Source organism: Capra hircus, chromosome 2 (assembly GCF_001704415.2).
Source record: "Capra hircus breed San Clemente chromosome 2, ASM170441v1, whole genome shotgun sequence".
NCBI lineage: Eukaryota > Metazoa > Chordata > Mammalia > Artiodactyla > Bovidae > Capra > Capra hircus.
This window is the reverse complement of record NC_030809.1, coordinates 11696049-11711602: the sequence shown is the minus strand read 5'-3', so window position 1 is coordinate 11711602 and position 15554 is coordinate 11696049. Positions and strand designations below refer to the sequence as shown.

Sequence of the window (15554 nt, the reverse complement as noted above, 5' to 3'; positions counted from 1 at the left end):
TACACAGCACCCAGCCCAGTGCCTGGCACATGAGCACCTGCAGATGGGGCTGTGGACATCACTGGGAGTTTCCAGGAAAAGGAGGATCCCCTTGAGTTTCAGAAAGCCAGCCCAGATGGTTGACAAGAGGTGGCCTTTCTGCCCGGGTCCTTCTCCACCACTGGATCCTGGTCTAAGACATGACAATTCTAAAGAGCATCCACAACAAGCACACAAGACAAGCACACAAATTTCAAGCAAAAAAAGACTTCTGCTGGTTCAAAGATATCAGAGATGAAGGGGTCCTAAGTGTTCTTCATGGAAACCGTGTTGACAGCTCCACAGTGAGCTCTCCAGACAGAAAATCCAGCAGCTCATCTCAGAGATCTTGAAAGGCTGAAAGCTCTGATAGGGCCTCAAAAGTAGGCATGGAATCATCTGGCAATGGCTGAAGACAAGCAAATGCCCCCACTGGTTGGGAGGAAGCCAGAGCCAAATCTGGGCAGCTTCCAGGTGAGCCCGAGAGCAACAAGATGTTCTCCAAACAAGACCACCAGAGGACAAAGGATGATGAATGATGATGCTGCCAGGAAGATGTTCCACTTCCTGGGCCCAGAGAAGACATATCCTTACTCTTCTCACCCATGCATTCCCACAGGATCTCTCTCTCCCTCTCTAACACACACACACACACACACACACACACACACACACACACACACACACACACAGATCCTGAGGACTAGCTTGCCCGCACAGCTGGAAGCCCCAGAAAGGAAGGTAAGAGCCAGCCCTCAGCTTCAAGGTGGGCACTCAGGCGCTGGCCTTGGCTTTCTCCAGCTCCATAATGATTATGGGATAATTTGGGGGAGTAACCACTGGATGCTTGCTCCTTGGAAGAAAAATTATGACCAACCTAGACAGCATATTAAAAAGCAAAGACATTACTTTGCCAACAAAGGTCCAGCTAGTCAAAGCTATGGTTTTCCCAGGAGTCATGTATGGGTGTGAGAGTTGGACTATAAAGAAAGCTGAGCACCAAAGAATTGATGCTTTTGAACTGTGGTGTTGGAAAAGACTCTTGAGAGTCCCTTGGACTGCAAGGAGATCCAACCAGCCCATCCTAAAGGAAATCAGTCCTGAATATTCATTGGAAGGACTGATGCTGAAGCTGAAACTCCAATACTTTGGCCACCTGATGCAAAGACCTGACTCATTTGAAAAGACCCTGATGCTGGGAAAGATTGAAGGCAGGAAGAGAAGGGGACAGCAGAGGATGAGATGGTCGGATGGCATCACCGACTCAATGAACATGAGTTTGAGTAAACTCCGGGAGTTGGTGATGGACAGGAAGGCCTGGTGTATTGCAGTCCATGTGGTTGCAAAGAGTCGGACATGACTGAGCAACTGAACTGAACTGAACCACTGGACAGCTGACGTTTTGCGGGGAGGACTGGAGGCCCAGAGGAAAGAACACTGGGTGTGGAGTCAGAGGAGCCTGAATGTGAATTCTGACTCAAGTCACTCGACCTCTCTGGACCTCAGTTTCCTCATTTGAAAATGAGGATCCTCAGACTTTCCTCAAAGATAGGCACTTCCCCCAATTCCCATCCACCCTTGATGAAGACAGGCCACCAGCTATGCAACCAACAGCACGCTATACTTCTCCTTCACTATTTGCAATTAGCAAGCAACTTTAAAGAAACACAACCTGTAACAATAGCTAACAAGATCTAACATACTGAGGGCTTTCATATGCCTGGCATGATTCTTAAGCCATTCAATCCTTAGAATATCCCTATGATGTAGGTGTTATTGTTATTCCCCTTATTACATAGGGGCTTCCCTGGTGGCTCACAGGGTAAAGAATCTGCCTGCAATGCAAGAGACCTGGTTCAACGCCTGAGTTGGGAAGATCCCCTGGGGCAGGGGATGGCTACCCACTCCAGTATTCTTGCCTGGAGAATTCCATGGACAGAGGAGCCTGGCTACAGTCCATGGGGTCACAAAGAGTCAGACACAACTGAGTGACTAACACTTTCATTTGTATGGGCTTCCCAGGTGGCACTAGCGGTAAAGAACCCACCTGCCAATGCAGGAGACATAAGAGACAGAGGTTTGATAGCTGGGTCAGGAAGACCCCCTTGCGGAGGGCATAGCAACCCATTCTATATTCTGAGGCCAGAAGGGTTGAATGCCCTGTTGCTTAAGTGGCAGCATTAGGATTCATGCTCAGCCCATCTGACTCCAGGACCCTATTGTCTTCCTCTGATTTCCTCTTCCTGATAAGAGGGCATTTGAGGTGTCAAATAAGGGGCATTTATTTGACAAACCATTTGGCCGGGACCCTCTGGTTCCCATAGCGGTCAAGAGCTCTGGAAGGATGAGAACCCAGAGGGTCTGAGGGTTTCAGGGCAGGATCAGAATCCACAGGGGCACATTCCAACAACTTGGGAACATCCCAGCTCAACATTTACTCAGCATGGGAAGTCCCTATTTAAAATTTCCATACTGAGGTTGACTCTAATCAACATGGTTTTAAACCACAAAAATCTGGCCTCACTGTTAGGAAAAGAAAAGTAGCGGTTAGACCAGGATGCGGCATAAAGAAAGAGAGAAGCCTTAAGACTGAGCTTCAGTCTCCTGAATACATCTTGAGCTTCCCAGCCGTCACACCTTCCCCCTGCGTCCAGCATCCTGCCTTCAGTGTCCACCCCTCCTCACCGTCCATCAGATCTTATCCATCTCAGCTGAAACCCTGGCCTCCCCTGCCCAAAGGTGTGTCTTCTCAAGACTATGGCAACACATTTTCCCCACTGCTCCGCCAGCAGTTAGCCCAGTGCTGAGTCTCCTGGGTCCATCTCACTTCCCAACTAGACAGTGAGCTTCTTGGGTGCAGAGCCCGTGTTTCCTGCCTCTCTCCGTCTCTCCCTAGGACTCAGCAGCAAGATGTGTGCCCACAGCACCCCCACCTCCCACTCCCCCCAAAACCCACTAGAGTTTTCTGCCCAAGCAGACCTCGCCAGGTTGTGAAGTGTGCATTTACACACGCATTTACATTTGCACATGCTCTGTGCATTTACCTCATGCATAGATGCCTTTGCTTCCCGTCTCTGCCACCCCAAATCCTACCCGGTCCACCAGGCCTGCGTGATACAGCAATTTGCAATTCAAAGATACCTGCATTTAAATCCTGACTCTGCCACCTTCTGGCGGTTTGACCCAGACAAGTGATTCTCCTCTCTGCATCTCTGTTTCCTTGTTTGTAAGATGAAGAGTTGATTAACAGCTCAGTGGCAACCCACTCCAGTACTCTTGCCTGGAAAATCCCATGGACAGAGGAGCCTGGTGGGCTGCGGTCCATGGGGTTGCTAAGAGTCAGACAGGACTGAGCGACTTCACTTTCACTTTTCACTTGCATGCATTGGAGAAGGAAATGGCAACCCACTCCAGTGTTCTTGCCTGGAGAGCCCCAGGGGCGGAGGAGCCTGGTGGGCTGCCATCTATGGGGTCGCACAGAGTCGGACACGACTGAAGCGACTTAGCAGCAGCAGCATGCAGGGCTGTAGTTAAATTTAATGAGGGAAGGTCACAGAGAACATCATGCAGAAATGCAAGTCAATGGACTTGAAAGCATAAATGAAATGGACACATTCCTAGACAAATATAACACTAAAAGTGTCTTTTAAAAACAGAAAGCTTGAAGAACTCTTTATTCCTTTAAATAAATTGAATGAAAAGTTTTAAATGTTTCCATAAAGAAAACTAAAGACAGGGACTCTTTTGGTTTCACTGATGAATTCCACCCAACTTTCAGGGACTTGGAGCCAATGAGTTCAATCTTCTGTGATAAGGAAAAATGAGACAAGATCTCTGTGCATTTTATAAGACGAGTAGAATCTGGATACCAGAAACCAGAGAAAGATAACACAAAAAAGAAAAATTACAGGCCAATCCCACTGGGGAATACAGCTTTAGAATCTTGAACTATATTATAATTATACTAAATCAAATAATTCATAAAAAAATATTACACATCAGACCAAGTCGAATTTACCCCAGGAATGGAAGGTTATTTTAACATTAGAAAATCTATCAACACAATATTGTAACACAATTATCCTCCAATTAAAAATAAATAATTTTTAAGGGAAAAAAAGGAAAATCTAAAACTGTCACTCACCTCACTAACAAACTAAAGGAAGAAAAATGACATTATGAGTAGCTCCTAAAGAGTCAAACAAATAGACAAATATAACAATACAGATATAGACTCACAGACATGGAGAACAAACTAGGTTTTGCCAGAGGGGCAAGGGGGAGGAGGAAAGGCAAAATAGATGAAAAGGATTTAGAGGTACAAACTACCAGTTATAAATTTTAAAAGCCACAGGGATGTAATATACAGCACAGAGAATATAGCCAATAATAGTGTAATAACTTTCCACGGTCTATAATCTAGAAAAATATCAAATTATATTATATACCTGAAACTAACAATACTATAACCCAACTATACTTCCATTAGAAAAGAAAGTTTATCAAGGTGGATGGAAATAAGACCAATATCTATTCGCACAAAAATCAACTGCATTTCTCCATATGACCCATACTTAGAAATATAATATTCTAAAAATATACCCCATGTGTGCTGGGAAAACTGGACATCCATATGCAAAAGAATGAAGTTGGACCCTTATCTAACATCATACCCAAAAATTAACTCAGAAAGGACTAAAGACCTAAATGTAAGATCTAAACATAGAGCAAAAGCTTCATAACATAAGATTTGGCAAGAATTTCTGGGCTATGATACCAAAGGCATAAGCAACAAAAGAAAAAACAGACAAAATGGACAACATCAAAGTGTAAACATTTGTTCATCAAAAGATACTAATCGCAGAGTAAAAAGGCAACCGACAGAATGAGATAAAAATGTTTGTAAATCATTTATCTGATAAGGATTAATATCCAGATTAAATATAGAACTCTTAAAACTCAACAGCAAAAGGACAAACAGCCCAATTCAAAAATTCTCCAAATAAAGTACACAAGCAGCCAATAAACTCATGAAAGGATGCTCAACATCACATCACTCCAGCATTAGGGAAAAGAAAATCAAAACTACGAGATACCATCTCACATCCATGACGATGGCTACTATAATTTTTTTTTTTCTTTAACAGAAAACAAGTACTGGCAAGGATGTGGGGAAAACTGGAACCCCTGTGCACTACTAGGGGGGATGCAAAATGGTGCAGCCACGGTCGAAAACTGTGGCAGGCCCTCAAAAAATTAAAAATAGACCCACTGTATGATCCAGCAATTCCATTTCTGGGTATATACCCAAAAGTACTGAAAGCAGGGACCTGGACAGATGTTTGTACACACCCATGTTCATAGCAGGCTTCCCTGGCGGCTCAGGCTTCTCCTACAGTGCAGAAGACCTGGGTTCCATTCCTGGGTTGGGAAGATCGCCTAGAGAAGGGAACGGCAACCCACTCCAGTATTCTTGCCTGGAGTGTTATTCACAATAGCTAAAACTTGGAAACCACCAAAGTGTTCATCAACAGGCAAATGGGTCAGAAAAGCGAGCATATACATACGATAGAATATTATTCAGCCTTAAAAAGAAAGGCAAGTCTGGAAGTTCCTTGGCAGCCCAGGGGTTAGGACTCAGCTTCCACTTCAGGAGCCACAGGTATGATCCCTGGGCAGGGAATTAAGATCCCTCATGACATGCGGTGCAGCCAAAAACTAGGAGTTAAAAAAATTAATTTTTTCAAAAAGCAATTTAAAAACAGGCAGTTCTAAAAGGTGCTACGACGTGGATGAACTCTGAGGACATTACGTTAGGTGAAATAAGCTAGTCCCTAAAGACAAGCACTGCGTGATTCCACTTATATGAGACAGTAATCAAAGTCAGAAAGTAGAATAGTGGTGGCCAGGAACTGAGAAGAGAGGGAACAGGGAGTTTAATGGATGTCGAGTTTCAGTTTTACACAATGAAAACCAATCCTAAGATTCAACGCACATTCCACCAACAAAGTTTGCCAAGGAATTTGAAGAGATGATTCTAAAACTTGTAAGAAAAAGAACGAAGGCAAATATAGCCAAGACATCCTTGGTGAAGAACAAGGTTGGGAGGGCTTGACATTTCAGATATCAAGACCTAGATACCAATGGTAATTGGCTGGCTTGGTACTGACACAGGAATCACCAAACTGGCCTATGATAAAGAACAGGGAGCCAAAACATAGCCCATATATATACGGAAATGTGATATATGATACGGGGTGGCTCTGCAAATCAGTGGTGAAAATATGAACTGTAATACCTGATGCTGGGACAGTTGGTTTTCCCTATAGAAAACAAATAATTTATATCACATACAAAAATCAACTACAAATGGATGAAGATGTAAAACTGAAGTGCAAAATATTAAAAGTTTTAGAAAAAAGTAAAAAAAGTCTTGCAATTTTGCATACAGAAGAATCCATTAAACAAACACAAAAATAGAAATCAAAAAGGAAAAGACTGATGAACTTGACTAAATCGACACAAAAATTTGTTCATCCAAAGACACTATAAATAACCAGCAAAGATGAGCCACAAATTGGGAGAAGATATTTGCAATTCATAAGAGACAAATGAGTCTCATCCTAAATATATAAAGAACTCCTAAAAACCACTAAGAAAGCAACAGAAAACCAAACAGAAAATTAGGTAAAAGACATGAACAGGCATTTTACGGAAGAAGAAACCTGAATGGCCGATGATGATTTGCAAATATGTTCAACTTCATTAGTAATCAGAGAAATGCAAATTAAGACTATAGAGAATTACCATCTTTATACAAACTAGTTTGGCGAAAGTGAAGAAGCCTGGCAAGTTTTGATCTCGATGTGGAGTGATGCAAACTCTTACGCCCTGCTGCTAGGAATGAACACGGGCAAAGACGCTTTGGAAAACAATTTGGCCCTGTCTCAGAAAGCAGAACAAGCACATACTTTATAATCCAGCAGCTCTTATTTCCAGAAGCTGCTGTGCAGGTGCATCTAGAGATTCATTTAAGAACATTCACAGCAGCCTCGTTTGTAATAACAAGAGAACTAGGAACAAATCAAATGCCCGTGGATGGCAGGATGGAGAAATAAATTGTGATATATTCATACAATGGAAAACTATACATCAGAGAAAATAAATGAACTATAGCAAAACATCCACCTGGGTAAATGTTGGAAACATGGTTTTGAGCTGAAAAATAGAGAGCAATTTCATTTTTATCAAGCTCAGAATGAGCGAAATTATAGCATGCACTGTTTGGGGACACACGCACACATGGTAAAAATTACTCCCCAAAAGCCAAGAAAGTTATAAACATAAATTTCAAGGGAATATTTACATCTAAGAGGGAGGTCGGGGCTATGAGAGACGCATTCAGATGACTTTCAAATTCACCAGTGGGCTTTACCAGTGTTTATTGTATTATTACGACTTCATGATTTTCCTAAATAGTCTATTTCCTTTTGTACAAATCAGCACTAAGTCAAATCAAAAGATGTGTGATGAAGCGACTGATGAGAAGCTCCTAGCATATACAGCTGACTCACCCTCCTCTCCCTGCAGGCCAGCCACAGCACTAAACAATGTATACCCATTCTCATTTAGTCTCCCAGTGGCACCACCAGCAGAGATGATCTTCCTCCTCATTTTATACATGAGGAAGCAGACAACCAGAAAGGTTAAGCCACTTGCCTCAGGTCACACAGCTCAGGGGACCTGAGATGCAAACAGAGGTCTAATTCCAGAGCACTCCCTTTCACACAGCAGGAAGGAGATGGCTCTGACCCCACAGCAGCACTCCCTTCCCTGAGTCTCCAGAACACTTCTCACAATTAACAAGGCAACTCACACTCCTTTTAGATGAATCTGCGTCTAAGACCTCGATTTTCCTAAAGCTCCTCCAGTGCAAAGATAACACCGGTGCCTTCTCTGTATCCCCAGGGCCCATGCTGGTACCCAGCAGGATGCTTAGTCCCGTGGTTCGGGGTGTTACAGAATCCACTGATGGGGGCCTCTGTGCTGTTGGCTCAGGAATCTGGGGCAGGAGTGCCTGGGGGCCACAAGGAAGGGGCAGGCACTCACCCCGGGGGCTGTAGCCGTGGGCGTCCATGAAGGAGAGGCCCAGCCGCTCATCCTCCTGCAGGGTGCTCTGGTCCGTGAAGCTCCGGTCCACAGCGCTCATCATGTGGGTCTTCTCCTGGCGGTAGTTGACAGTGGCTTTGGTCATGTTCACTGGCTTCCTGCAGAGGAGGGTCGATGGGAGACATGGGTGCTCAGCTGGACAGGTCAGCACCCAGAGGTGGATGGGGAGACCCGGCAGTCAGGGGCCTTGAGGCCAGGAGCCAGTCTAGAAGCATCTCTGGATACTGAAGGGACTCTGGCCCCATCCTTTGCTCACCAGACCCGGAAAGCTGCCTCTTTGCCCAAAAGGGATCGGGCGGGGTCCCTGATGCTGGGCAAGATTGAAGGCAGAAGGAGAAGAGGACGACAGAAGATGAGATGGTTGCATGGCATCACTGATTCAATGGATATTAGTTTGAGCAAACCCTGGGAGATAGGGAGCGACAGGGAGGCTTGGTGTGCTGCAGTCCACAGGGTCGCAAAGAATCAGACACAACTTGGGAACTAAACAACACGGGTCCCTATCCTGTGGACCTTTGCTGAGAGCAAGGGATGGAGCAGTGGTGGCCTCAGGCTGGGATATGCCTGCTAACTCTCACTGGGCCTGAGGGCTCAGAAAACGGGGAGGACAGTCACTCTAGGCCTATTGTCATGTCACAACAATCACTGCATCCACAGCGAAGAAGACGGCTGCCCAGCTCCGGCCTTGCAGGCCCCACACATAACCTTCCTTCCTCTGGCCTCCCAGCTGCCCTGGGACCTCTTCCTCCTGCATGGGAAAGCACTGCAATTCTCCTTCAGGCAGAGGGTCTGGTTAGAGCTCGGCCAGTCTCAGTGTCCAGTGTCCAGTGGACACGGAATAAATTCCAATCACAACTTTTTCTTACCCCCAGGAACCCCAGGATGGTCCTCCCACAGGCCACACTAGACTTAAGTAATCCACACAGCATCCATATTCCTGTCGCTGCCCACCAGCCCATCCAGCTGCCAGAAGCTGCAGAGGGAGAAGGCCCAGTCCCTCCCAAGAGGCGGAGCTTCGGAGAGGACCCTGGGCAGGGACCCCTGCACAGCCCAGGTCTTCAGTCCAGCTTTAGACGTGGATGGTAGTTTGCAACCCCAGGGAACTCAGAGGAAAGTGGGAGGGAGTACAGGGGTGGGGAGGCAGGGCTCAAGGCTCCACGTCCGAGGGACTGAAACCCAGGCAAAGGGAAAGGACGTGGAACGGCACTGAGACTGGAGAAGAGCCGGGACCCGATCACAGGGAAGGCTCGAGAGAGAGCTGTTCACCTGCCCAGCCCTGCAGCATGCAGGACGCAGGTCAGACCTGAGAGGGGACTTCCAGGTCGTGCAGGCTCAGGGACACTGGTCATCGTGGAGATGAAGGGGATAGTGTGGGACTCACTCCCCCAGAGAGACAAACTCCACTCAGCCCGTCCTGGCTCCAGAGCTGCTGGGGGCAGGGGGAGGGACAGGATGACCTCTGGATGCCCCTCCTGCCAGGACAACAATGTGTTTCCTCTGGGAAACACAGGAAAGAGGGCTCTGTGTCCGTGCTGGGGACCAGTGTGGCTATGCACTGCGGTGGGTGTGACTTTCCCAATCTGAGACAGCTCAGCGGGCCCAAGCCTCCGACTCCCACCGACCTTCAGGCTCTGGCTGTCTCCCTCACTGTGGCCCAGGGCAGAGCCAAAGACCCTTTGGGGGCAGATGAGGAGAGGTCTCCGTGGCTGTGACCTTGACCATCAACATAGGACAGAAGGTGGAGGAGGAAGGGAGGTGAAGAGGGAGACGGGGGTGGGACAAGAGAATTAGGAGGATACAGAGAAGGGAGAGGAGGGAAAAAAGGAATAATGACAAGGAGAGAGGCGGGGAAGGAGACAGAGGGCGGGGGGACAGGTCAGACACCAGCGACCACAGGGACAACAGAGGGCCCGTCAGGCTGGCTGGACCATGCAGCCCCAGGAGGACCCTTCCCGAGAGGATCCTGGCCTAGGAGGCGGTCTGCAGCGGTGAACCACAGGGCTCTGTTCCCGCCCAGGCCTCCTGCTCTACTTGGAAGAAGAACTTCAAACACCAACCAACCAGATCCGCAGACAGAGCCAGGAGGGACACCGCTCACCGCGGCCTCCAGACGACCTCAGGGTGAGATCAAGCCGATGGCGTGTAATATGGACACTCGGAAAAGTTCAGCATTTAGAGTCAAAATTAGGTGCTCTGTGACAACCCAGAGGGGTGGGATGGGGTGGGAGATGGGGACACATGTATACCTATGGCTGATTCATGTTGATGTATGGCAGAAAGCAACACAATACTGTAAAGCAATTATCCTCCAATTTAAAAAGAAAATTTTAAAGACTATGAAAAGAATGCATATATGTGTGTGACTGAGTCACTTTGCTGTACAGCAGATATTAACACAACATTGTAAATCAACTACACTTCAGTAAAATAATGGTTTTAAAAAACACCTGCAGAGTTGAGGGAGCCGGAGAGCTGCCTTGTTAGGAGCTCAAGGAACAGCTGAGCTGGAGGCTCCACGTGTGTTGACAGGGGTGTGGTTGCTGGAAAAGCCAGGGTGACAATGGGTGATGTTGATGCAAGAAGAGGCTCCAGGGAGGAGGTGAGAGACCACCGTCCTCTGGGCTGGCCCAGGACACCTGGCCTGCTCTGCAAGGATGGGACAAGCACGGGTGCAGGGGAATGATCTGGAAGCCTTGCAGGGTCAGAGATCCCAGAGGCGGAAAACTGAGCGGCATCGGCAGGCCGTGGAGTCAGAGGGGGGCCTGGGCTGCAACCCCGTCTCTGCACGTTCTGTGACTTCTGACAAGTCCTTAACCTCCCTGAGCCTCAGTTTCCTCATCAGTGAAATGGGGCGACCACAGGGCGTCTTCTCAGGGTTGTTTTGTGGTTTCTGTGTGAAAAACTGAGCTCAGGGGAGGCGCCCAGGGATCGGTGAGTCTGAGGAGCTGGGCCCAGCTAGAGAAAGGCTGGAGGTGCCCTGGGAGCCACCCTATGTCTGCCCCCGACACGCACGTGCACGCAGGCTGTGGACCCAGAGTGGGACCCGGGCGAAGACCTTCCTGGACATGGACTGAGGTCTGATGTTGGGAGGTCCCGACCAGCAAGAATGGCTTGAGACACAAGGGGCTGCCTCGGGGTCAAGAGGACAGCAGGCTCCGGGAGGTCAAGTGACTTGTCTGGGGCGGCTCAGAGAGCTGGTTCTGAACCCGAGACTCAGCACAGAGAGAGCGCTCATGACCTCCACACAGGAGGACGGCGGGGAGAGGAAAGACAGCAGAGGAGGGAAGCTCAGAGGCAGGGTGGCCGTGGAGGAGGCGCTGACCTCAGGCAGGGCAGAGGCAGGGGCGGGGGCGGGGGCTCCCCAGGAGGGGTGGGGCCCCCAGGCAGGGGCACTACTTACGGGTAGTAGGAGTAGGCATAGTGGTTTCTCCTGGCAGCGTGCAAAGAGAACACACAGGTGGGCCACGGTTCGTGCACGAGGCGGGGCCCAGGGCAGCACCACCAGCAGGAGGGGCCTGGTGCTTTCTCTGCTGGGGACCAGGCTGGCCTGGGACCAACGGGTCAGAAGGGCCTTCTCTGACCCAAGGGCTGGCCCGGCTCCTTCCAGAACCTTCCCCAAGCCCACTCCTGGAGTGAGAAGGAGGTAGGGAAAGGGCCTGGAGGGAAGCAGGGCTTTTACACACATGCGTTCACAAAGAGAAATACACATGCAGACACACTCATGGATACACACACTCACACAGAAGCACATGGACACACTCATGCACTTACACAGACCTATTACATGCATGCACTCAGACACATGTACTCAAACACACACACTGGCACACACAGATACATACACAGACATGTTGACAAACACACTCACACACAGATGCCTGCACTCACACACTCCAGGTAACTGTGCACTCACCCCTGCAGACCACCCCCCACAGTCCCCATGCCACCCCCCTACCCCCCGCAGGCTCCCCTGCCCCTGAGGGGACAGCCCTCTGCAAGCTGGGAAGAAATGAGCCAGGAAGGGGAGGGGGGCTGGACACCAGGACAACTGGGGCCACTCTCAGCCACCCAGACTGCCCCTGGGTATGAGGTCCATTAAAGGAGCCACATGACCCCCTCACAAGCACCCAGAGCACAGCTGGGCCGAGAGCCCTGATGGGACCTCGAGGCACCGGCAGTGGGGTCATGGCGCAGGTCTGATCCCACCTCCCCGGCGGGGAGCCGGTCCCAGAAAGTCATGTCAGCCCGGGGCTCGCAGGGGGTCAGCGAGAGTCCAGACCGGGCCCAGGACCCTGACCCCAGAGCCAGCCCCTCCTGAGGCCCCTTCCAGGCCCGCTCCAGGGTCCTCCACTCACCCGAGCCCACATCACCCCATCAGCAGGGAGGGGAGGGCAAAGAGAGGGGAGGGGAAGACAGAGTAAAGTGCAGAGTGGAGTGGGCAGAGTGGGGGAAGTGCTGCAAAGGGAAGTGAGGAGGGTCTCTGGAAGCAGAACTAAAGGGTCCAACTGGCCTGGGGCACCCCAGAGTTCCCAGGGGCAGGTGCATCCAGCCTCACTCTCCAGGGGGCAGGATGAAGAAGCTGAGACCTGCTCCCAGCCACCTCCTCCCCACCCCAGGTGCCTCCTTCCTGGGTGCACGGGAGCTCCCTGGGGGCTGCTCTCCCTCAGCAACCTCCTAATCTGTCCATTTCATCCATACCCCAGGTTGATCTGAACACCCCCATCCCTGCCAGAGCTGCTCTGCCCCATGGCACCCACGGTGCAGACTGAGGGAGCCCTCAAGAGCACAGTGAACCCGGAAGGCCAGGTAGAATTCGGGGGAAAGCAGCAAGGGGCTACAGAAGGGGGGTGAATGGCTTTTAGAGGATCTAAGAAGGAACAGGGCAGAGGCAGGTAGCTATGGGGAAGGGATCCTAGAGGCTTCCAGTAGCAGCTGCATGAAGTGGAGGGCTTCCCAGTGAGGCCTTGGTAGCATATCTGACCCATCCATCCTCTCCTGGGCCTGGCACTCTCTTTGCTGGGGTGGGTGACCTCCCCTACTTTGCCAGTCTTCCTCAAGAATAGATCTGGAGAGACTCAGATACCACCTGCAATTTCCCAAATCTGATCCCTCCCTTACAGCCCTCTATCTGTGCCGCTCCCCACCCCAGGGCCTCACCCCCTACAGGAACTACTGTGTGCCAGCCGTGGTGAGGCCCTTCACATGCCCGGCCGTAAGGAGGATGAGCTTTGCGGTCAGGCCTGGGTCCAGTCAGGACCTGCTACTTAAAGTGACATGGGCGAGTCCCTTAATAATAGTTTCCCGACCTGTGAAAAGGAACTTAGATCTGCTTTGTGAGTCAGGATCCAGGAAGGAAAAATTCCCTGATGTCTCCCGAGTGCCAGAACAGTGCCTGGTACACACTAGGTGATCAGTAACTACGGCTCTAATGGGTGATGTGTGGAGAGCTCTTGGCACAGCATAATACTCATTAAATGACAGTTTAAATGATTTTGCCTCAGGAAGCTTCACAGGGAACAATCAGAGCCTGATGCCCTGAAGAGACCATCCCAGCACCCCACTGCTGGCATGCCCCCACCCCGAGACTCTTGGGGAGAGTGCTGGGCCTCAGGCAAGGGGGGCCCTGCCCAGTTCTCCCTCATCTCCCTGGATCCTGCTTATCTGCTCCTGACAGGCCAGAGACCCAGAGCCAACCCACCCACACGTGCCCAACTTGGCAGCAGCAAGGGCCGCAAAAGCCAGAGCCCAGAGGGGAGAGGATGGAGCAGGCTCTGCCCCTGGCTCCCAGGTGACCTTGGGCAGGTCTCTGCCCCCTCTGGGGCTCAGCATCTCCATTCCTCAACTAAGGGGCTTGGGCCACAGTGTCCTGGGGCTGCCTGGTAGGAAATGAGGTAGGGCAAGGAGAATGAGGTGGGGCAGGGTCTCAGAAGCCCACCGAGCTCCAAACCAAGGCTCAGTCTTTAGTGCTCCATGTACTGGCTCTCGGGAGGGGTTTATTTAGTGTTTTGAAGACAGGTTCTGCTGCTTTTGGAAGACGGGAAAACCACTAGGCTAGACATCCTTGGACTACAATGGCAGCTCTCAGTGTCCAGGTTCTGAGCCTCCACAGTTCTAAACTTGGAGATTCTCAGAATTTCACATCCTGGATTTCTAAAACTCCAAAACAGTATAAGTTCTAGGTTCTAAGACAGGCTGGTATTCACTCTGCCCACTGTGAAATGTACCCAAAAGTGCCTCCCACACAAACATAAGGCTGGACCTTTGAGGCCTGGGAAATGGCAAGGGCAGGAAAGGAGGTCTCCTTTGAGTCATGGGCCCAGAAGGACTCCTCAGGGATCAACAGTTACAGAGCCCAGGGCAAGCTGAGCCCAAGAGAAGATGGAGCCTGGGAAGAGCCGCTGCTCAGGATCCTCCGTGTGAAGGGGAGTGAGCCCCGCCCCCCACTGCTCAGGGATAACGCGCCAACCCCGTGCTCAGGGCAGACGCAATGGCAGAAGATCTCTCGGGCACTGAGGATGCCAAGTCAGGTTACCTCCCCACCATCCCCATCAGAACAGCCCAGCGGGCAAGGCGGGTGGGGCCCACTCCCAGCACGGCTCCTTGGCAGCGGGCACTGAGAGCCTTTCCCTGGACAGGGGCACCTGGCACCGGCCAGACCTGGGCTCCAGCCAAGCCACTCTGGGGCAGCTCCATCTGCACAGTCTCAGGCTTCCCCTCACCGGCCTGGGTCTATCCACAGGCCTGATGCCCAGGTTGGCAGCCCTCCACACGCCCGCCAGGCGGCTGCCCAACCAGCCCTCAGCCTCCTCTCTGCTCACCCGGCCTTGGACAGGCAGAAGCCCCAGGTGGGCCAGGGCACTGGCCTCACTCACCCCTTTCGGATGATAATAATAATGGCCCCCAGCAGGAGGATGAGGACAGCAAGGCCCCCCGCACAGATGCCCAGGATGAGTCCCATCTCCTCCGACCTCTGGGACACCTCCAGGGGCTGTTTGCTTTCCTTGCAGGCGGCTGGGGAGAACAACACAGGACAGAGGATCAGAGGGGAGGCGGGGACCACCTTCCCCCTGCTTGCAGGGGTCTTAAACTCCAGGAGTTGGTGATGGACAGGGAAGCCTGGCGTGCTGCAATCCATGGGGGTCGCAAAGAGGAGCGACTAAACTGAAGCCCCAAGGAATAAACCAGGCTCCACACACAGGTGCACAAAAACATCTGCCCATCATCCTCAGCACGTGTCCCACCTTTCAGTCAATCAGACCCATCTCTCACTGTCCCTCCCACCTTCCACATCCCCCGGTCAGAGGCCTTACGTGCCCTGTGTCCCCATCTGGAATAGCTCCTCATCAGAACAGCCCAGCAGGCACAGG

At 50.7% G+C, this 15554-nt stretch overlaps 1 protein-coding gene across 1 annotated transcript in view; it reads right to left on the bottom strand.

Moving 5' to 3' along the window:
- The window catches only part of PTPRU (protein tyrosine phosphatase, receptor type U), an 86366-nt gene that overhangs the window by 23043 nt on the left and 47769 nt on the right, over positions 1-15554 (bottom strand). The window contains 3 exon segments of the mRNA XM_018057242.1: positions 8128-8285; positions 11588-11617; positions 15060-15198. Of these exon segments, the coding sequence (XP_017912731.1) occupies positions 8128-8285; positions 11588-11617; positions 15060-15198 (327 nt within the window).